This window comes from Nelumbo nucifera, chromosome 2 (genome assembly GCF_055504915.1).
Source record: "Nelumbo nucifera cultivar China Antique chromosome 2, China Antique-T2T, whole genome shotgun sequence".
Classification (NCBI taxonomy): Eukaryota; Viridiplantae; Streptophyta; class Magnoliopsida; order Proteales; family Nelumbonaceae; genus Nelumbo; species Nelumbo nucifera.
Window position 1 is genome coordinate 17475723 of NC_142650.1, and position 23009 is coordinate 17498731.

The window sequence follows — 23009 nt, forward strand, 5'->3', positions numbered from 1 at the left end:
TTCCTCAAAAATTAATCAATTTCATTGCATTGCCAGATTTTCATGTCTAGAATATACAACAAATGATCTGTTGTTGTTAGAATACAAACAACAAATTAATCGTACAAACAACTTGTGACCTCTGTGTCCTTGACAGATTAATGATACTTTCCCTTTCCTTTGGAATCCAAGATAATTTGCATCAGCCATGGTTTACTTCTGGTGACCGGAAAATTCGTCTTATCAACCAATGAAAAGGTCGCAGTAATTGTGCTCTCTTCTTCCGCCAGAACCAAATGGCAGCATTGTATTGCTCATTCCTTATCTTGCGTGTGGCTGCTCGCCATCCGTACTTCTCCGTCTCCTCACGTGCAGCTCTTCCAATGGTTTTTCTCAATTCTTGATTGGATAATAGGGGTTCCAACTTGCTTAAGCAGTCCTCGATATCTCTAGGGTTGTAAAGGAAGCCTGTCTTACCCTCTTTATCCGTGGGAATTATGTCAGGGATTCCACCAGCACGAGCTGCAACCACTGGAATCCCTGATGCCATGGCTTCCAACACTACCAGCCCAAGGGTCTCCGATTCTGAAGGCATTACAAAAACATCCCCACTAGCATAAGCCTGAGAGAGTTCCTCACCTTGTAACGTTCCTGTGAATACCGCAGGCATTCCAGAGAACATCTTTTCTAGTTCCTCTCTGTATTAGACAAAAAAAATAAAAAAAGAACACTCTGTGAACAGAGGGCCAGCCAAAAGAGATCTTCCTCTTCTTTTAACTTCCATTCTGATACAGGGTGATCCCCTTGGAGAAAAAAAACAGTTTGGTGAAGAATTAATGCCTGGTTTGTTGAAAAGCTGAAGACATTTTATCACTCAAGGGGTGTTTTTAATGACACAAGATTTGGCTAGCTTCCGTTTGATGGTCATAGAACAGAGATTGCCAATAGATTTGCAAAGAACTTAAGCAGTGCGTGACATGCTAGAGACAGGGTAGCTTACCTATATGGCCCATCTCCTATAAAAGCAATCCGTACATCTGGAAGCCTATCCATTATCCTGTTCAATAATGGTTTCCAAATGTCAAACATTGCAATGAAATCAATCGATGAACATAAACACCACCTCTATGAATTGCTTAGAGAAAGATTACAGGGATGAATTTTGAAAAGGCATGTCTTGAAAGGTGCACAAAACTCTAATGCATACAAGCAAAACCTTCATGAATTACAAGATAAAAGAACTATCTTAATGAATTTTTCCCCTGTTAATTGGCAATCAAGAGGCTGGGTTTCTATAGTAGCAAATAGGTAAAAAACAAGAAGCAACAAACTCCCAGAGAAAAACAAATGGCTATAAGCCACAATGCTTAGTTTTCTGAAAAGCCCTTGAAGATGTATCTTGGGGGTTTCCCAAGGCGAGGCTCAAAAAAGAGACTTCAAACATTCAATTTTCAAGGTTCATGCCCAGAAGTGCAAGGCACATGCCTCAAACCTTAAGATGTATTATGTCAAGAACATGCTCCTTTTAAATTAATTTATAGCAAGTGTTCTTGTTAGAAAACAGATAAATTAAATCTATTTTTTTTTAATTTACTCTAATATTGTTTAATATCAATATCATTTTTTTACTTTTCCAGTAATGTTAATTTATTTAAGTTGATATCTAATTTGTACGGATACCTGTACAAACCTTGTATAGGTTTCCCTTCAAACCAAACACAGCCTAAGAGTATGCTAAATAGAAATGAAAATGATGTAGCAATTAGGATATGACATAATTCCAATGTCTTCTTGCCAGTTTGCAATTTTTATTAGAATTGCAATACATGATTTGTATTAGGTTCTGGCACACATTGATTACTACATGTCATTCAACACAAACAAAAGTTCAATTTCACGCTTTTTTCTATGGAAAATGGTTGAATCGTTTTATATTTTCTCAATATAAATACATACAACCCATTTTGTTGCCTTCATGGTTTAGTTCATTTTTCTAAGAATGAGGATCACAAAGCATACCTACATGCCTCTCATGCAACTAGGGGTGCAACTTGTATTTGACCAACTGAACCTGACCTAAAACAAATCTAAGCCTCTCTCCACAGTGTTGCTTGTTCTGAGGAATTAGAACCTGAGTTTGAGTAACTCACTATGATAGACCCTTCTACATTTACTTTGTGTTTTCCTATTAAACAAACATATTGTTGAAAATTTGTCGAGTTGATTGAGAATTTTTCAGGTAAACTCAGTTGAATCAAGATGAAGGAATATTGCATGAAATCTAAACAATATCCCAGCTAGTAATTTCTGAGGCCACAGGATCATTAGCTATGTAAACATAATAAGTCAGATAACTTTATTAGCTTAGTAAAGTTAATCATGAAAGATACTGCAAAATCACAATTTAGCCCTGAACAGCACCAAATATATTTTTCCATTAACTTGGGTGGGCCAGAAAAGACTCAAATTTGTTGTCTTTAACTTTTGGGCCATGGAAAATAGAAACAGGATCAATTGCAAGATGGGTGTAAAAGTTAAATCATTCAAATGATAACTTATGAAAAATAAATTAAAAATAACAAACAAGAATTAATAAAGAATGCCAGATAACTTATGATAGCCGATATTCAAAAGGTGATGCTGGCATTTCCATATGAAATTAAGTACCTTTTTAGGAAATCCAAACTCTTCTCAACTCCTAAGCGCCCAACATGGACTATCAATGGTTTGTCAGGCTCACCATTACTGATTAGGCAGAAAAATGAAGCAAAGGTTAGAGGACAGTCCTACTGTACTACAATAGACAAGCAGGAAAGGTTGAGGCAGGTATTGTACCTTAATCTTAACCGCATTTCATGGTTGCAGAAGCGGGGGTGAAAGCTTTCAGAATCAACACCTTTATTCCAGAGGCGTATCTTATTAGCTGAAAAGAAGTAATGTATAACAGTATAAGCATCCAAAGGAAACCAGCAAATTGCATTGAACATAAGGTCTTCCGTAGGGATTTTGAAATTATGCAAATATATGGGCATATTTGGTGTATAGACAATGCTTTGAAAAAACAAAAAGTAAAGGAAAAATGAAGAATAGTTAAATGCTTTTCTGCTTTAAATGTTTCTACATCAATTAATGTTTTTACCTTAATTCTTATATTCAAACACTGGTTACAAAGTAAAATGACAGAGTGGTCCCATATGAAACACTGTAAATTGTATAGCAAGTGAAAGACTATTCTAAACGACCATATATAATTTATTGCATGACGAACAGAGAAGTATAATACTATAATGAGACTAAAAGCAGAGCATATTAATTCTCCTACCAAATCTTTTTATCATATGTAAATTGTAAGGTGTGCAGTAATCATGTAAAATACGTTATTACACATTGGCTGTTATATAAATGCCATAACAATTGATTAAGAAAATGCCTAATTAATTTTTCATACAATCGAAGGTATAGATAATGATTGGCATTCTGCTACAAAGGCATCTTTATTTTCACCTGCTGTTACCCGATAAGCTTGAAGATCCCTCCCAATGGCAACTGATGGCACTAGAGTAAGATCAGCAGCCCTATGGAGAAACTCTAACAAAGAGAAGATTAAAGGTTATCACTCTACCAATCTGATATCTAGCATCCATCTTGAAACAGGGGACTTAGCAAGGACAGTATCACATACTTATGATCATCCACATTGGTTTCACCAACCAACTAAAGGTGTATCTTGGAATGTATCTGCAAAATTATTTACAATAATCAAACTGTGCACCAGAAAAACTGTTGGCACATTTTCCTATTTGTCATTACCCATGCACACAGAAAGTATCTTTCTATAGAAGAAGCATATGTGGCAGAAAGGAAAACAAACCCATAACCCTGCCAGTGAATGCATAGTTAACTTTTCTAAGAGAACTGCATGCACATTACTTGATGCAAGTTGGTTGGGACCAACCAATCAATAAGCTAATCTAGGAAATTCCCTAGGTCAGAAGTAGGGATGTCAACAGGTCAGATTTCGTACAGGTTTGGCTCAACCAAAACCTGATCCGACCCACCTAAATGAAATGGAAATCCGAACCCAAGCCAACCCATCCCATGAATAGTACATCTATACTCAATTAATTCTATATTTACAAATATTGCAATGTTTTAATGTCAACAGGTCAGGTTTGACATGGGGCATACACAAACTGAACCTGACTAGAAACCCAACTAAGGCTGACCCAACACTAACCCATTAGAGTCAGGTCAATGTGGGTTTACCACTTAACTGACCCACTGACATCCCTGGTCAGAAGACAAGAAAGTGAGTTGTGCAGCTATAACCACAATCACTTCACAACTCACAAGATGATGATTCTAACAAGAGTATCTTTTTTTCCATGCCAAAGATTTTCTTTTATTTTTCTCTGAATGTGAAAAATTGCATGATTAGAAACATCTGATTGAAATGATTCATTGCCAAGTAAACCATTATCCAACCCATCAAATAATGGGTATCAGGCTATCAGCCACGTTAGGCCTTGACATGAATGACATGCACACAAGAAAGACAGGGATAAGAGCTTCCAGTGATCCAGTCCCTTCATCTATGATTACACTACCTGGAAAACTATCATGTGCACAATTAGAATAGCATCAGAAGGATCACTTACACTGGAACATGAGTGTGGTATGACATCACAATAGGCACACACAGTAGCTTTGCTATAATGAGAGCACCAAATACCTAGAATAGAGTTGGATATTATGTCAGGCATGCATGAAAGGGGACTGAGCGTTTGCTTTTTTTTGGCACTTCAATAATTGAAAAGATAGATTATTACATGAGAGAAAATTACCATAATTCCAGGTGAAGAAGCATGTATTATGTCAGGATTGAACCTGGCAACCTCTAAGATTATTCTAGGGCTGAGTGCCAGTGAAAGAGGCACTTTTTGATACCAGGGGCAGGGGAAGCTGCCAAAAGAAAAACAAGCATTAGAAAGAAAAGAACAAATAAACCATACATATGAAATATAATAAGGCTACTAAATCAAAAATAGCATGGATGACAAATACAGAAGATCAAGTATGACAGATTCTTAAGTCACAATTTTACAAGGATTCAAGAGTGAAAAAAGAACAAGGTGGAGTTGAAAAATCAAAGTTTAATTTCTCAGCAAAAAAAAATCAAAGTTGACTTTAAAGATGGTCCAGCATCATTAAAATATTAGCACTATTTTCTCTTCTCAGGGAAAAGAAAAAAGAAATAGACAAAATTCTATGGAGAAGTACCCTATGCACCAATGCCCGCCCGTGAATTGGCATCAATTCCGAGCTGGCACCTACCCCAACTGTACTTTGTGCCTATGAATTCTGACCCCGGGCTGAACCGTCATTCTCCCAAAATTCAATTCCTTAACAATCTATCAGTTTCCCAATAAATAAATTTTCTGGTTGAGGATTTAAGATAGACAACTAAACCTTTAACTCAACCTCTTTAACTGAATCAAGCAGATTAATTGAGTCTCTTCAGTACTGGTCAATTATAAGCATTATTCCATATTGACCAGTTAACAATCTAAAATTTGGAAATGGTAATAGAATGGTTAAATTAAGATTATAGAAGATTATTTTAAGCAGCAAACATCAAGAAAACAAGACATAGAGATGATGTCAGTATATAATGACGAGCAATTGGATGCAGGCATATGAGTTAACCTCCTTGACCCAATTAGTTTTGCTCCATAGAATTCCCGGGGCACTCCTTCATGAGTTGTCACAACCATGACCTACATCAAATATCAAGAATTCCAGCTTTTAGTTTATCATGTGAGTCTATTTCAAAAATAATTATAAATTGTTGTGCAAAAACTCAAATCAATTTGGGAACTAGGCCTTAGATATTCAAAATTGATCAATTAAGGATCTGCTGATTTTGTAATACAGATGATGGTACCAGGTGATGATCGACTTAGGAAATTCCTAATAAATATAGATGTTTTAGACTTGGAACCAGAACTCTGATCAAATCAAGACCACTCAGTCTAGTCGGGAGTTGCGTGGGCAATCTGAGACCATCTAGAATTGGAGGGGTAATCAGGGATGAGGAAGGAAATATGTGTGCTTTCTTCTCAGGTCCAATTGAGCAAGGTGATGTGGCAACAGAAGAATTCTTGGTGGCTGTTTTTGGAATTGAGAAAGCTAAAGAATTGGGTTTTGATAGATTAATTATTGAAGTGACTCCAAAATAGTTGTGGACTGGCTAAAGAAGGGGGAAGGGGTATCTTGGCACCTAAGGAATGTTCTCAGGAGGTTCAAATGGTTCTCCAGGGAAATGTTTATTCAAGTTAATTGGGTTAGAAGATCTGCCAACAGTTTGGCAGATAGTCTAGCTAAGCAAGAGGTGCAAAGACATACTATGTTTTGGGCTCAGTTGTAATACTTGGGGGGGTAGACACCTGGTGTCTACTTGTATCCTTCACAACTTCTTGTTGTTCTGCTTTCTTAATTTTAATTAATTCATTTTCTGAGTTACTGATAAAAAAAGGAGTGGAAAATTATCCCATGATCTCATCATGCAATCCATAAAGCAACACTGTCACTGAACAATAGAATATGCCACACCTCATCCCCCATTTCACGCAGATGCTTGATGAAATTCTGGAACCGGTTTTTATATCCTGACACATAACTGCAAAATCAACAAATACCAGTCACCAGTCAATCAGATCATTCTTACTTTGTTGAACAAATGGTAAAGGGTCAAATGTTGCATCTTTACTTTTTCCAAGCAACTTGGTTAATGGTCTCCAAGCCAGTGTGTTGCCTCTATTTGTATATATACATATTTTTGGAGATAATTATTGCAAGTAAAAAAAAAAGAAACTAGGACCCAAGTATACTATCTGTTTAAGTGTCACCAAAAAACATAAAACCATGAAATGTGAAATAACCAAAACAGTGTTTCTCTGTCTGTTTACTCCCTCTTTCACAGGTAAAATCCCCTTTTCCTAAGCAACTTTGTGAATGGTCTCCAAGCCAACAATATGTGTTGCCTCTATCTGTATGTATACACATGTTCTGGACATAATTTTTGCAAGGAAAAAAAAAAAGAAACAAGGATCCAAGTATATAACTGTTTAAGTGTATACCTACAACATAAAACCATGAAATGTTAAATAACCAAAGCATTGTTTTTTGTGTCTGTATACTCCCTCGTTCATAGGTAAAATCCCCTTTTAGTGAGAGTCAAAAATGTATGGAAATTTCACTTAAAAGTTTTGGATTTACCAGCCCCTAGTAGCAAAAATCACTTTTTTTTTTTGAAAACTGTAAAGTATTTCATGAAGGAAAACAATCAGCTATAGATAAACCCCTGTACAAAGAGAAATGAACAGAGGATATACAAATTAACCCAATCAGCCCATTACAGCCACAATCCCACAAAACAAAAAAAAAACAACTATCCACTCCTTACAAACAAAAACTCAAACTCAAAAAAGACACTTGGATGTCTGCCTTTAAACAGTGGGTGCATTGCCCATTACAGCCACAATCCCACAAAATCACTTGCAATTCAAGCAGCACATGTCACTGATGTGTGCAATCCCAAAAGCTACATTCCTGATCCTTTGCTTTTTCAGTTTCATCTGGAACACTCATCTTGTTTACTGTAGAGAACACTGATGTGGGCCCCACAGCTACGGTCCCACTGTGTTCGTAGGGTAGAAAGTGTTCTAGTCTTTCTAGGGTTAGCTGGTGGTCAGTTAGTTATTTCAGTCTTATTTTGTTCTATTTGTTATGTAAATACTAAGGGCAGATCTGTCCTTTCCATGTAATGAGCATAACCTATAAATACTAAATAAAGTGGCAGCGGCAGAACATTAAGCTTCTGTTCCTCCTTTCAACTCTTGTTCTACTGCTCTCTCTTCTCTCTTTCTCCTCTCTTCTCTATACTTTTTCTTCTATTTTCGAACCTGAAATCCATTAGGGTTCAAGACTGATAGCAGTCCCGAACGTCTACTTGGTATCAGAGCTAGGGTTTCTCATGTGAGTCTAGTCCAGCCGACCACATGAGAACCATCTAAGGCTGGAAGCTGAGAAAGTAGAGTTCGTTGACTGATTCTTGGAGATCGCCAGAGGGTTTAGCAGCTATTTGAAGATTTGCCACGGTTGCAGAGTGTTGGTGATCAGGAAGAATCAGAGAAGGCTAGGGTTCGGGTAACCTTGGAAGGCAGCGAACAGCATTCTCTTGTAAGTTTTTTATTTTCTGAGAGAAGTACTATCAGAGAAGATAGGTTGGACCTATCTAGAAAGGGCGGCCGAACCACTCTAGGGTTTTCTTTCTTCTATTCTCTAGGGTTTTGTCTTAACCCTGCGGCAAACCCTAATACTGGGCTGAACCTTGTGATCTACCTGTGAAACTTTTCTTAAGTTCTCTCCTCAACATTGATCAGTTTTAGGGTTTCATATTAACCCTACTACAAGTCTTATCCGTACTGTACTGTCTGGAATGTGCGGCTGAGAATTTGCTTTTAAGGACTGATTAAAACCCTAATTCTGCTTCAGCATATCAGATTATTCTCCAAGCTGTTTTCAGATTTTTTTTGGGGGGGCTTCGAACTCTTCTAAGGGGTGAAAACTGTACAGACTGTTGCTGTTGTGTTTGCTAATTGGTTTCAGATCAGACTTATACCTGTTTCATGCACATCTACCGTGAATACAGATTGGTTCTATACTGATTTTGTGATTGTGGTTGATAGTCCAAGTGCTGTTTTTGACTATAGTAACCCTAATTTTGAGACTACTGGTTCTTGACCGAAATGGAGTTTATGAATCAGGCAGAAGGTAGTTTTGGGAACAGCAGTTATGGTGGTGTTTCTAAGACAGGTTTTCAGATTACAACCGTAAGATTTGATGGATCAAACTATTTGGAATGGGCCCAAATCAGCCATGATGGCTATTGGGGGAAGAGGTAAAGTAGGGTATTTCTTGGGAGATGTGAAAGAACCCTCCAAGGGAGACCCCATGTATACCAAGTGGGTCTAAGAAAACTACTTGGTTATGACATGGCTGTGTAATTCTATGTAGCCTCATATCAGCCGAAATTACTTGTGGGCAAAGACAGACAAGGAGATATGGGATGTTATGAAAGAAACTTACTCTCAACCCCTTAATGTTGCCAGAGCATATGAATTGAAATGTGAAGTGAATACCCTTAAACAAGGAGAGAAACCGGTTTCGGTCTACTTCTCTACCTTGAAGTCCCTGTGGCATGAGATTGATCACTTAGAGACTCTTGAGTGGGAGAATCCCAAAGATGCACAGACCCATAGAAAGCACGTCGAGACAAACAGGGCGTTTGAGTTTCTGGCAGGCCTGAATTCAGAGTATGATATTGTGCGGCAACAGATTTTGACCAGAGATAGTGTGACCCTCTCTCAGGCATACTCCTTGGTGCATAGTGAAGAGACCAGGAGGAAAGTCATGATGCAACCTCAGCCTCTTACACCGGCCCTTATAGCTGTTAAACCCAAATCAGGGGGTGATTCAGAGAGGGACAAGAAGAAGGAAGATAAAAGGGATGTGGTATGTGAGCATTGTAAGAAACCTAAACACACAAAAGAAACATGTTGGAAGTTGCATCCTCATTTGGTCCCGACAAAGTTGAGAAGCAAGAAGGGTAATGCTCATGTGGCCGTGACTACTGATTCAGCATCCTCGTCTGGCACAAGAGGCACACCCTTAGAGACCTTAGCTGCAGTTCAGGCTGCTCTAATACAGTTGGAAAAGGAAGTTGGCAACTCAGCTCAGTCACCGCAGTCACCATCAGCCCCTGCCACATCCGCTTTCGCACATTCAGGTACTTGAGCCTCAGCCTACCATGCCTCAGCTCCAGGTACTACTGAACCCTGTTGGGTAATAGATTCAGGTGCATCCGACCATATGACTAGCTTGCCTTCATTGTTTACCACTTATCATTTATCTTCTAGTAGGGATAAAGTATCTATTGTTGATGGCTCTCTTGTCCCCATTTCTGGCAAGGGTGACATCAAATTGTTGGATACTATTTCCTTGTCTTCTGTCTTGCATGTTCCTAAACTTGATACTAACCTTCTTTCAGTTAGTAGTATTACCAAACATATGAATTGCTCAGTAACTTTCTTCCCTGACCGATGTGTTTTTCAGGACCTAGAGACGAAGAAGGTGATTGGGACTGGTCGTGAGACGAATGGGATCTATCTGCTCGAGGAGAGTTCTCGTCGGGAAGAGTCAGTGGATAAGAAGTCACTTGTTTCTCAGATTGTGAGTCTGGTTATGCTTTGGCATAACCGATTGGGTCATTTGTCTTTTCGGTCCTTAAAGAGTCTGTTCCCTACTTTGTTTGAGTCTATTGAGTTGTCCTAGTTGAAATGTGAAAGTTGTGAGTTTGCTAAACATTGTAGAAACTCTTATTCATTGAGTAATAAAAGGAGTAATAGTTCTTTTGATATTGTGCATACTGATGTTTGGGGCCATATCACATCCCTTCTATGGGTGGGTACAGATATTTTTTGTTATTTGTTGATGACCATACTCGGTTTTCTTGGGTTTATCTTATGCGTTCACAAGATGAGGTTCCCGCCCTGACCCAAAACTTCCACCAAATGATCCTAACCCAGTTTGATGCCAATATCAAAGTTCTTAGATCTGATAATGCAAAGGAATACTTTGCTAAGCCATTGGCATCTTACCTTCTTAATCATGGGGTTATCCACCAGAGCACTTCCACCAAATGGGGTTGCAAAAAGGAAGAATAGGCACATTTTGGAGGTGGCTAGAAGTATTATGTTTACCTCCAATGTCCCTATTCGCTTCTGGGGTGATGCTATCCTCACGGCGGTATATCTTATTAATCGGGTTCCTTCCCGGGTTCTTGATATAAAACCTCATTTTTCCCTTCTATACCCAAATGAGGAGTTGTTTATTGTTCCCCTTAAAACATTTGGTTGTACCTGTTTTGTTCAGCATCTCGGACCCCATCACTCCAAGTTCGAACCCAAGGCCTCCAAATGCATCTTTCTTAGTTATGCACAAACTCAAAAGGGTTATTGCTGCTATGATCCTGTCTCAAGGAAGAAGTTTGTCTCCATGGATGTCACCTTCTTTGAGGAAACACCCTACTATTCTCGGGTTTCTCCTCAGAGGGAGAGCAGTGAGAGTGGGGATTTGGGTTCTTTTCTTCAGGGGGAGAGTAGTGAGGGCAGGGTTAATACTTTTGGGGCTGTTCCTTTACCTATTCCATTGGATGATGACGGCTGCAGTAGTGAGGGTGGTCAGAGGGATCAGAGGGATCAGAAGTTGAGAGTCTATCACAGGCGATGCAGGCAGGTTGATCCCAGTCATCAGCAGTCCAGGCCAGCTCCAACCTCTTCTACGGCTCCAAGTCCAGGTATTACAGTCCCAGGGCCCACAGAGACTCCTTCCATTGTTGCCACTTCACCCCCTACAGACGACATTGACCTTCCCATTGCCATCCGTAAAGGAAAACGGCATTGCACCACATCTACAACCCACTGCATTTCCCAATTTTTATCCTATGATCGCCTATCTCCCTCCTACAGGTCCTATCTTACCTGTTGCTAATGTCCCTATTCCAAGAACAGTGCAAGAAGCCCTATCAGTCCCGGAGTGGAGAGGTGCAATGCAAGTTGAAATGGATGCCCTGTTGAAAAATAATACCTGGGAGCTAGTTGATTTGCCCAAAGGAAAGAAACCAATTGGATGCAGATGGGTATTTATTGTGAAGCACAATGCGGATGGCTCCATTGAGAGGTACAAAGCTCGGCTAGTTGCAAAAGGGTTCACCCAGACTTATGGTATAGATTACTTGGAGACATTTGCCCCGGTAGCCAAGATGACCACCATTCGAGTTCTATTATCTCTTGCAGCAAACCACACTTGGCCTTTGTACCAAATGGACATTAAAAATGCTTTTCTGAATGGAGACCTGCAGGAAGAGGTTTACATGCAGTTGCCTCCTAGATTCTATCATACAGAGACAGGTAAGAAGGTCTGTCGGCTCAATAAGGCATTGTATGGTTTGAAGCAGTCACCTAGAGCTTAGTTCGATAGATTCAGACTAGCCCTTGGAAAGTTCGGTTATGTACAGGCTCAGTCAGATCATACACTGTTCATAAAGAGGGTGGAGTCCTCTCTGACACTACTTGTAGTATATGTTGATGATATTGTGGTGACAGGAAATGACAGCCATGAGATTGAGTCCCTCAAACAGCTCCTTCATCAAGAGTTTGAGGTGAAAGATCTTGGTGCACTACGGTATTTTTTGGGTATTGAGGTTGCTAGATCTAAACAGGGGATCTTTGTCTCTCAGAGGAAATATGTTCTAGATCTGTTGGCGGAAACTGGAAAGTTAGGTGTCAAGCCTGCGGATACACCCATTGAACAGAACCACAGGATTAGTGCAGAGAGTGGGGAGCCTCTTGAAGACAAAGTTATGTTCCAACGATTAGTGGGAACGCTCCTATATCTCTGCCTCACTCGGCCAGATATCAGTTATGCAGTTAGTGTCGTCAGTCAGTACATGCATTCTCCTAGAACCACGCACCTTCTTGCAGCAAAAAGAATATTAGCATACTTGAAGAGATGCCCGGGTAGAGGTATACTGTTCAAGAACAATGACCACATGAAGGTGGAGGTCTATACGGATGCCGATTGGGCTGGGAGTGTTGATGACAGAAGGTCTACCTCTGGATATTGTGCCCTTGTGGGAGGTAACATTGTCTCTTGGAGGAGTAAAAAACAGAGTGTTGTTTCCCGATCTAGTGCTGAAGCTGAATACAGGTCAATGGCTAACGGAGTGGCTAAAATTCTATGGCTGAGATCACTACTTGAGGAGTTGGGTATTGCGTATGAGAAGCCCCTGATGCTGTATTGTGATAATCAAGCGGCTATTAATATAGCACACAATCCGGTGCAGCATGACAGAACTAAACATATTGAAGTTGATCGACATTTTGTACGAGAGAGGGTCTCATCACAAGAAGTGTGTCTCCCGTACATCACCTCCAACATGCAGCTAGCAGATATCCTCACCAAAGTTGTACCAAGGAAGAAGCTAGAGGCAGATCTATCCAAGTTGAGAATGATAAACATTCATTCCCAACTTGAGGGGGAGTGTAGAGAACACTGATGTGGGCCCCACAGCTACGGTCCCACTGTGTTCGTAGGGTAGAAGGTGTTCTAGTCTTTCTAGGGTTAGCTGGTGGTCAGTTAGTTATTTTAGTTGTTATTTATTTCAGTCTTATTTTGTTCTATTTGTTATGTAAATACTAAGGGCAGATCTGTCCTTTCCATGTAATGAGCATAACCTATAAATATTAAATAAAGTGGCGGCGGCAGAACATTAAGCTTCTATTCCTCCTTTCAACTCTTGTGTTCTACTGCTCTCTCTTCTCTCTTTCTCCTCTCTTCTCTATACTTTTTCTTCTATTTTCGAACCTGAAATCCATTAGGGTTCAAGACTGATAGCAGTCCTAAACGTCTACTTTTACTTTGAAACAGTGGATGGAGGTGGGCATAGTTTGTGTGTGATCAGTGATGAATAACTTGAATCGAGCAGTGTCAAACAAGATGACCTAGGGAAAAAAAAAAAAACTTGGACACATGGCAATGGTTTCTACAGTTGTAAAGAGGGAGGATATATAGAAGATGGCTAAATATGAGTGCTAGAAAGACTAATACTGTTAATTCTTGAAAGTTGGATGGCTAATAATCTGGTCACTCAATGAGAGAATAATATTAATGGTTAAGAAAATCAAACTGCCTGATCAACTTCATTTTAAGCTATATTCCACACAAAATAAACTTTACTGATTGGTTTGTCTGAATTAATGACATTACATTTATAGTGGTTGGATGTTAAGGAAAAACTGAGTGACAGATGTGCATAAGCATTGACATTGAAGTGTCATGTTTGTACATAAGGCCACAAATGTGAAAACAATAAATTTAAGAAAATCAAACTGCCTGGTCAACTTCATTTTAAGCTATTTCCATCCAAAATAAACTTTACTGATTGGTTTGTCTGAACTAATGACATTGCATTTATAGTGGCTGGATATTAAGGAAAAAACTGAGTGACAGATGTCAGGTGTGCATAGGCATTGACATTATAGTGTCATGTTTGTACACAAGGCCACAAATGTGAATACAATAAATTTAAAATACCAATTGCAACTTAACATGACTGTAAGGAAAGCTGGATGACTTGTAAAGCATGGTCATCTTAGTATCTCACTAACAAAGAAATGGATATGCTTCATCTATTTGCTGGGCTGTCAACTTCTGCATGCTATTCTGATAGTGTTGAATTAATCATGACCACATTTCCAACATCTAACACTAAGACTGCATGAATTGAGAAATGGGATATACTAGAAAATTTGGGCTTGCTATTGGCATTAAAATCATATTATCCTAATACTTAGTGTAGAAAGAAAAAGTAAATATTTAGTAATGACTACTTTGGAAGTTATAGACAACAGACTTCAAGCCAACAACAACTAAGGAAGATGAAGGAGGAGTCACGTCAAGTATTCAAAACTTTATTTGAAATTTCAACAAACATATGGTGGGCGTCGGGCGGTGACTGCATGCTTAAAGTACAAGTTTCAATTTTATAGAACGCAGGATATGTGAGAACTTACTAACTATAATTACACACAAACCAGAACTATAATCTCAGTTGAATTCTTAACAGATTAGAAAACAAAACTTTAATCCAGGTTAGAATGCCTGCTATAATAGAAGGTAAGTAACTGCCAAGACTCTCAGGTAATGAGAGGAATTTCACTTTGGAACTGAATTAGAAAGAAACAGAAAACGATGGTGAGAACTATGAAGCCTCACGTAAAACTACAGATTTATGAATAAAATAGGCTAACGCTAATGCAGAAGATCGCGAGGTAAAAAATTAGGGAATAAATTAAACTTCAAAGGTTGCAATAGAACTCTGATCTCTTATCAGAAAATCCACATAAATAACAGCTAATACGGAAACTCAATATTGATAAGTTAATCAGCTAGACTCGTCAAGGTGGAGCTAAGTTCTAAAGCCAACTAAACAGCTGGGGCTACAAGCCAACCACAATAACAATCAACCTACATGCATTACAATAGAATCTCTTCACACCAGAGAGTTTACACTACTTGAAGCAATTCATGATTTTAGAGCATAGTTGAAGTTAATAAAGTAGAGATAGTTTACAAAACCCAGCATACTAAAATCGAAAATCCGCACGAAATACAATTCAGTAAGCCTACCGAAGTAATAGATACAGCTACAAATCCATTATAATCAGAGCTACACAAAGCACAACATATAGTTCAAAAACACATAAAGTGACCAAAATTGAGAAAAATAAACAAAACGGGGTTTTTCCTAGAAAACCAAATTAGGCACTCACGCAAAAGGAGAAGGCTCGACGAACAGAACAATACGCCGGGGCTTGGAAATGCCTTCCGTTTCCTCCGAAACAGGAGGTCCCTGCTCTTCCTTTTCTTCATTCACTTCTGTAATGGCCATATTATTGTCTGAAAAAGCAGCAACACTTGGTCTCCTTTTGCTTCTCTTTGCTTGAACGAGTTGCGGGAAATGCACTTGTTTGCACGAGAGACATACGGGTCTTCTGCCGAAAGAAGGAAAAACAGAGACTTCGAGAGTAGAAGAAAAAACGGGAAAAGAAGACGACGACGTCGAATTGAAAGAAAGAGGAAGTGCCAAAGTTGGATTTATAGAGAGAGTCATGACGTTATGGTTGTTCTCCTTATGGAGTTCGTTTGGAATACAATCGTTGGTGAAATACGAGGAGCAGCTCGAAAATTTTATTTAAAGCTTTTCGCTTTGGGGGGAGACTTTGAACTCAGATCAGAAGTGGATATTTTCAATGGAGTAGAACTGTAGAAGGAATAAATGGATACCGAATCAAGTATATGCCATCGTCATATAAAACAAGAAAAAGTAATCAAGCATATGCCATATCGTAGGCTTGTAGCTGTTCTAAATCTGAATTCCAATTTCCATGGGTTAGAAACTCTTATATTGGGAACGTGTTGCCTGTCTACTATTGTAAGAGACATTTCTACTAAGAGTTCAGTTAAATTGAATTTGGAATTGCCCTTGGGTTTTACCCCTACTAAAAAACATCCAGAGTGAGACATCACATTGCCACGTGGCAAATTTTTTGATACAAATGGAATCCCAACAACATTTGAGAAAAACTTGGGCTGCTCCGAGGCATGAACTGATATGGTTGATACTTTTTTATTTATTTATTTTATAATAGTGTCTTAGACCTTTTAAAAGTTTTCAAAATATTTGTATATCAAGATTAAGATTATTAGAAGTTTTTTGAAATTCGTCCGCTTCCATCTTTTCAAGCCTTTTTGAGCATGTACCTTCTAATCTTTCCAGTTTTCTTCCGTTACCCAGCGAAAAAAAAAAAAAAAATCCAAACACTGCCTAAGTAAAATAACATTTTTAGTATGCAAATGGGCCGAACGAGAATCCAACCCATTCCGGGTTGAAGAGGTACTCATCTTGTGAACCCAATATGAGAGAGAATTCGAATTAGTCAAGAAGTTGACACGAGCGGTCACCATGGGCCGGCCATCTTTTAGCACATGTTTCATGATTCATGAATAGAGGAATTCTGGAGACACACACACACTGTTTAATCAAATCGGTCGGAACAGTGAAACAAGAAGAAGATCAATGATCAATCCCCCCCCCCCTTATCTGTAAATATAATCTTGGAAGTTGATGTAGGAAATACGCAATATGTGGAGTGGAATCGAGTTCAGATCTGCACCCCACTATGTTTTACAGCACATCCTCGTCGTGTATTAGGAACATCTCCCTGATGATGACATCATTAAGTTTGATATTATCATCAGAAAATATTTCTAATACACGGCCAGGATGTAATGTGGGATGTCATGGAGCGCAGATGTGAACTCAGTGAAACCTTCCAAATCCAATCCCATATGTACATGAGAAATGCCAACAGTTATGAGATTGTGGCTCCACACCTCTCATTTTAAATCCGAAGTCGGCCCAACCCAAGATTTTACACGACTGCGTCTGTGGATTTTTGGTCTTTGGACTGGGCCTGACTCCTGAGCCAAGAATTTCGGATCTCTATTTTCAGGTTGATTTTGGGCCGACAACGTAGGTGAAACAAATCTGCGCAAGTTTATACTGATTAAGGCTGAATACTGAGATAATGTAGCATTGGAAAAACTGATTCGAGACCCCACATTCCATTGATAGGCCAATGACCCAAACCCTTGTCAATTGACATGTGGTGAGAATAAAACAAAGCCTTCTTCTTTTGTAAAAATTTAATTTGAAGACATTATAATTTAAAAAGCTAATATTACTTACGGAAAACTACTAGTAAATATAAGGTATGGGGGTGATGTAAACTGAAAGAATAAACAAGTGACCCCATTCGGTGAATTGTTCAGCTTAACCACATCATCCCTCCATATGGCAGAAATATGGCACATTGAGCAGGAATTAGGGGAGCTCTCTACTTGACGACCCAATTAGAAAACTGTGTCTCTCTCTACATAGGAGCATAATCAGATTAATATTGGTAAAACTTCACTAGATAGCCAATGAATCTTCCATGTGACCCAAAAAAAAAAAGTTCGGGTATCCATATGTTCATTTCATCTAGCCTCTACTCGACTCTACTATTACTAATGAGGCAAGTTTCCAAGTTAAAAAACCTTATAGCAACATGTTCGGCCCGGGTATACTGTGGATCTTGGCATGTGGGCTTTAAGCTTTCTAAAAATTTTGGATCTTAATGACCCTAAAGTTTAAATTATACACGTGGCTATCTATCTGCCTATCTTGACTCGTTAATGGGCTTATCCAATGCGAAGATACGAATGATGAGCTCATCTTTTATTTTCCAAGGGTCTTAACATTGAAAAGAAGATGAGAAGCAGCGTTTTGTACCTCCTCTTAATACTTGAATAGACATCATAAATGCTATGAAAATCACAAGCCTATCTCATATGGTCAACACACTGCTCTAAGAGCCCGTTTGACGAAGAAAGTTAGTGAAGTTGATTTCTTACTACTACTGCCCATTACCTGAAAAGTGGAAATAAGTTTAAACGAACTGAGAAGTCTATTTTCCTATGTTTAATAATCTGAAACGACTCAGAGTTAACACAGCAGCTCAATAAAACTTGAAGCAATGAAGCCCTCCCAATTTCCAAATACTATAGGTAATTAGTTGAATTAAAGTGCATTTTGGCTTTTGGGATTTTTCCCTTTCTAAACTTTTCCTATAAGACCGACCACCTGCCATACAAAAGTCAAAACTCAAAAGCTGCTGCTTGAAAACCGCCCAAACGGGCCGTAAAGTTATTATCACTCTCCTGGTCTCCTCTGAATTTGGTATGGTAGATGAGATTGATTGGGCAATTTGGCTTTTACGACGATGCGAGTGCAGCGGCAAACGAAAGCTTTTCATATACGACGGACCATAAAAGGGCAAATAGGAAATTAAAGCCCATCTCAATTCTCAAGAACAATCCCCAGAAGTCTGATGTCTCCTCTGAATTTGGTATGGTAGATGAGATTGATTGGGCAATTTGGCTTTTACGACGATGCGAGTGCAGCGGCAAACGAAAGGTTTTCATATACGACGGACCATAAAAGGGCAAATAGGAAATTAAAGCCCATCTCAATTCTCAAGAACAATCCCCAGAAGTCTGATGTGACACAAAGCCTTCAGAATTCGTGTTCATATCGCGGTCCAAAGCGAAACTGGCGTGCAGTGGTACATCCAAATACGTCTACGTATAGCCCAAAACTCGAGGCTAGGATATATGTAACGATAACTGCCACACTGTCGGCACCTGATTTTGCTTTTGTAAATTGTTAATGTCCCAAGAAATAAATCTGGAGTTCTTCACATGAAATCACCAGCGGAAAAAACGAACCGGTGTTCCGGAAATAGAAACAAAAATTGTCAGGTGTGTCACTTGTGACGGAATCAAAATCAAAATGTCAAACACCCCTTTTATTTGGTTCCGTTATTCGGTAAATGTTTTGTACATGTTGGCTTGTAAAATCGAAAAAAACAATTAATAAAGACATCTATAACCCATAGATACCATTAAGCACCATATCAAAATATCTCTAAAATGAAGTTTTCTATAGGGCACATATGTGACACTGCATATAAATGTTTATTCAATAAACATAAACAGAATCAAATATATACTTGATACCAGGTGTGTATATTATATTGAGTCAGAATGCCTCCAATACCCCAAATAAGAGATGTTTTAGAAAAGCATAAAATCAAGCAAGAATCACTATTTAATCCACCATCAAATGCTAATACAGGGGCAAATATTAGTGTTTAGGGTAAGGGTGTTTTTGATATTTTGAATTATTATAGATGAGTTCAGAATTCTATAATAGGGTGCATTGTACTTTTTCATAAAATCAAACTCTAAAACAATTTAAAAAAAGAATATTAAACATCCAAACACCCAATATGCCTATTCTTATGTATCAAGTGTAACGATACCTTAAATCACGTCCATAGTATCTTGAAGTTACTCCGTTAATAATTTGATAAAGCATCTAAATTTATTTTAGGCAAATACTTGTATGTGAAAACTAAAATATTCCAATATGCTATGAAAAATTGAATTGTAATCAAACAATTAATCCCATTGTATTGACGTGTGTGCCGTTTTATGATTGGATCCCACTTTATAACCTTTGGCTCCATAAAACGAGAGGATGAGCTAAATCAAGAATGATGTAAACATTTATATCAGTTCAATTTTATTGACGTTGGGAGGAAGTGTAATTATGATTGATTTAAAACTCCACTTCAGTTTAGTTTTGCGTACGTTTGAATGGAGTGGAATTTTATATCATGAATCAATGTAAAATGTCACCAAATAAAAATTTTTACTTTGATTATTGATGTAAATACTAATAAAACTTTACACCAATTGCATCACACTTTTTAAAAATACAACAGTCACTAATTATGGTTCATTACTTTTACACCTATTCCAAATACAACAACATCAGTTTCCTGAACGGCAGTATAACAATTCACTCAAAAAGACAACGATTTTAACTGTTTTTTATTTTAATTAATATTTTATTTTTTCAAAAGTGTAATGGATCATCCATTTGAATCCAAAAACCACGCAATCCCAATTCCGAACCGGTTTTTAAAACATTGTTTCAAACTTCAAAACGTGTGCTGGATGCATGCATGATGGTTAAACCAAAGGCAAGAAGGTCCCCAGTCCCGACATGCGACATCAAGTTCAAATTTGACTGTGGTCCGTGGGTCAGTGTAAAGTGGAAGCGAGAATATATAGACAACTCCCAGCCTGCTACCTCTCTGTAACACCCCTTTTGTCTTGAGGAAAATGTACAACAATTCTAACATTGGTCGACGGCTGAACCCAAACCACGAGGTGTTGCCTTCAATCCTTGCTTCATTATCGCTTTTTCCGATGCTTCATTGCTTGGTCAATAAAGCTAATTGTGAAATATGAATATCGCTTTCTTATACTCTCCCTTTAAAAATATATATATATATAATTCATTCCCCTGTTAAGATTTTGATGATTAGTTTTGTTTCTTGGTAGTTTTCTTAAGACGCAATGATATATAATTCTCAAATCCTCTATTCCTTAAAGTAAAACACATTACACTTACACACCAATAGCGATACCCTCTGAAAAATCTAAAAATAATAATAAGGGAAAATTTTCAATTGGTATCCTCTATTTTGTGCCTGATGTTATTTTTATCTTTACTTTAAAATGCAGTAATTCAATATTTGAATTTTCAAAATATAATAATTTAATGCTTGTCATTAATCAGCAATTAACCTACATTTAAGTGACATTTGAAAATGACATAAATGTCTTTCCAGTGTCATTTAATTTTCTTTATCAATCATCTAAATGTTGACAAAAAATTAAGTCTTAAAATCTTTGCTTCTTCCATTTAAGAAAGTTGGAGTTACGTTTGACTGGGCATTCTGGTGGCTCCAACTTTCTTGAATAGAAGAGGCAATGATTCGAGACTATTAATTTTTTTGTCAATGTTTAGATAATTGATAAAGAAAATTAGATGACATTTGTGTCTTTTTAAAATGTCATTTAATAACTGATTAACAGGTAATTAACTGTAGGTGTTGGATTATCACGTTTTGAAAGTTCAATATTGAATTGTCACATTTTAAAGTTTGAGAACCAAAGTATTTACAGGTACTAATTGGGATTTTTTTCCAAATAATAATAATTACAAACAGAGAAATAGGGACAGACTCAATGTAGATTTCTGATTTCAGCGCTATAAACATTTAAAAGGCCAAAAACCTGTACTCAACGCACTCATACCCATTAGCATCAATTCCAATCAAGTCTCAAAGAAGGGTTACCCATCCTCATTCCTCCATTCCTCCTCCAATATTATTGAGGATTTCACGCAGCTGAAGAGCTTTATCTCGTGTTTGGATGGAAGGTGGACCATAGCTGGAATCTGAGAACGAGAGAAGAAAAGCAAGGAAGAGTGAGTAGGCCTGATGCCTGCAAACACCTAAAAAGAAACGCCATGGCAGTAGTACTGTCTTCGCTATCTATCAATCATATCCTTACTTCTTAGACCTTTACTCAACGGCAGTAGTAGTAGTAGTCCTCCACTCCTTCCAAAGTTTCAATTTTCAACGGCTCCACCACACCACCGTCTTTTGACATTCACAAACCCTCCAACTCCAAAGACGATTGTCATTATGCATGTTTGGATGGCATGCATGGGCATGGCTGGGTTAGGATATGTCATGGATTTTTCACATAATTAATCCTAATAAATAATTAAATAAAGAAGGAACCCCTCGGATCCACCTAACTCACTTATGACTTAACAGTTATTACTGCACACATCACTAGGGTTGTAATCGGATCGGATGCAGCAATATCCACATCCAATCCGATTACTGATAGCATACATTCAAAACCCGATCCGATTTAAAGGTTTGGATTCGAATCCGAATCCTAACAGACTCGGATCAGATCGGTGGAATCTGACTCTACTATAATTTTTTATTTATTTTTAATTTTTATATATAATAAATTAATATAAATATAACACATTAAATTTATTATATACATGAATTCACATATAATGTAATATATAGAATATATTTTTATAACTTTAAATATAGTTATATAAAATTTCTATATTAAAATTAATAAATATTATATTATAATTGAATTTGGATTTTAATTGGATCGAATGGAATCAAATCCGAATCCGATCAAATTATTAATCGAATGTAGATTATACCATCCAAACCTAATCCGATTATATATATACATCATCCAAATCTGAGATAATTGGATCAGGTCTTCAGATTTAACTGCTGTTTTATGAAAATAGAAACCGTTGTTGATCCTTCCCTTTTCCTCTCAATAAGTGAATGCAGAACAATGGTGCTATTTAGCAACAAGTATTTTTAGAAAGATGTTCTGACAGCTTAAATGGCTAAAAGATAGTATTAAATTTTGGGGTCTTGTCTTTTGAATTAAAGACTGTTTGTTAAGCAGTTTGGGTTTTTAAATTAAAAAAGTGTTTGGGTTTTTAAATTCCATTTTCGCTTTCAAAAATGTATTAAACTCCAAACGCCACCGACATCATTCCTATCTTTTTTGTCTAACCATGCATTGATTGATTGTGTAAGGACTCACCATTGCTTATATAAGAATCCAATGTCATCTTACTCAGCTTGATATACAATTTTCTTCTCCAAAATAATAATTCAATTCTCTAAACTAGTCCAAATGGGGAAAAAATGTTTTCAGTTGATTTGGCACTTGATTGGTCTAAGCTTATTCTTTTTATTTTATTTTTGCATTACATAGTAATTAAACATTAATTACTATGTATCGTTAGTGGTTGGACGCAACATGGA

General features: G+C 37.7%; 1 protein-coding gene across 1 annotated transcript; it reads right to left on the reverse strand.

Moving 5' to 3' along the window:
* SQD2 (sulfoquinovosyldiacylglycerol 2) lies at window positions 1-16057 on the reverse strand. Its single transcript, XM_010258322.3, has 11 exons — window positions 15435-16057; window positions 6592-6658; window positions 5686-5756; window positions 4824-4941; window positions 4638-4711; window positions 3662-3717; window positions 3484-3567; window positions 2815-2902; window positions 2647-2724; window positions 980-1036; window positions 1-677 (listed from the first exon to the last, which is right to left on the reverse strand). The coding sequence occupies exons 1-11, from the start codon at window positions 15773-15775 to the stop codon at window positions 182-184; spliced, it is 1530 nt and encodes a 509-aa protein (XP_010256624.1). The 5' UTR covers window positions 15776-16057; the 3' UTR covers window positions 1-181.
* Window positions 16058-23009: the final 6952 nt, after the last annotated feature.

Bases quoted from the DNA above. Each gene is read 5' to 3' on its own strand.
- SQD2 (XM_010258322.3), bottom strand. From the start codon at position 15,775: ATGACTCTCTCTATAAATCCAACTTTGGCACTTCCTCTTTCTTTCAAT. The intron at 3,718-4,637 runs GTAAGTGATCCT...ATAATTTTGCAG, and splicing joins TACCACACTCATGTTCCAGT to ATACATTCCAAGATACACCT. The intron at 1,037-2,646 runs GTACTTAATTTC...ATTATTGAACAG, and splicing joins AGTTTGGATTTCCTAAAAAG to GATAATGGATAGGCTTCCAG.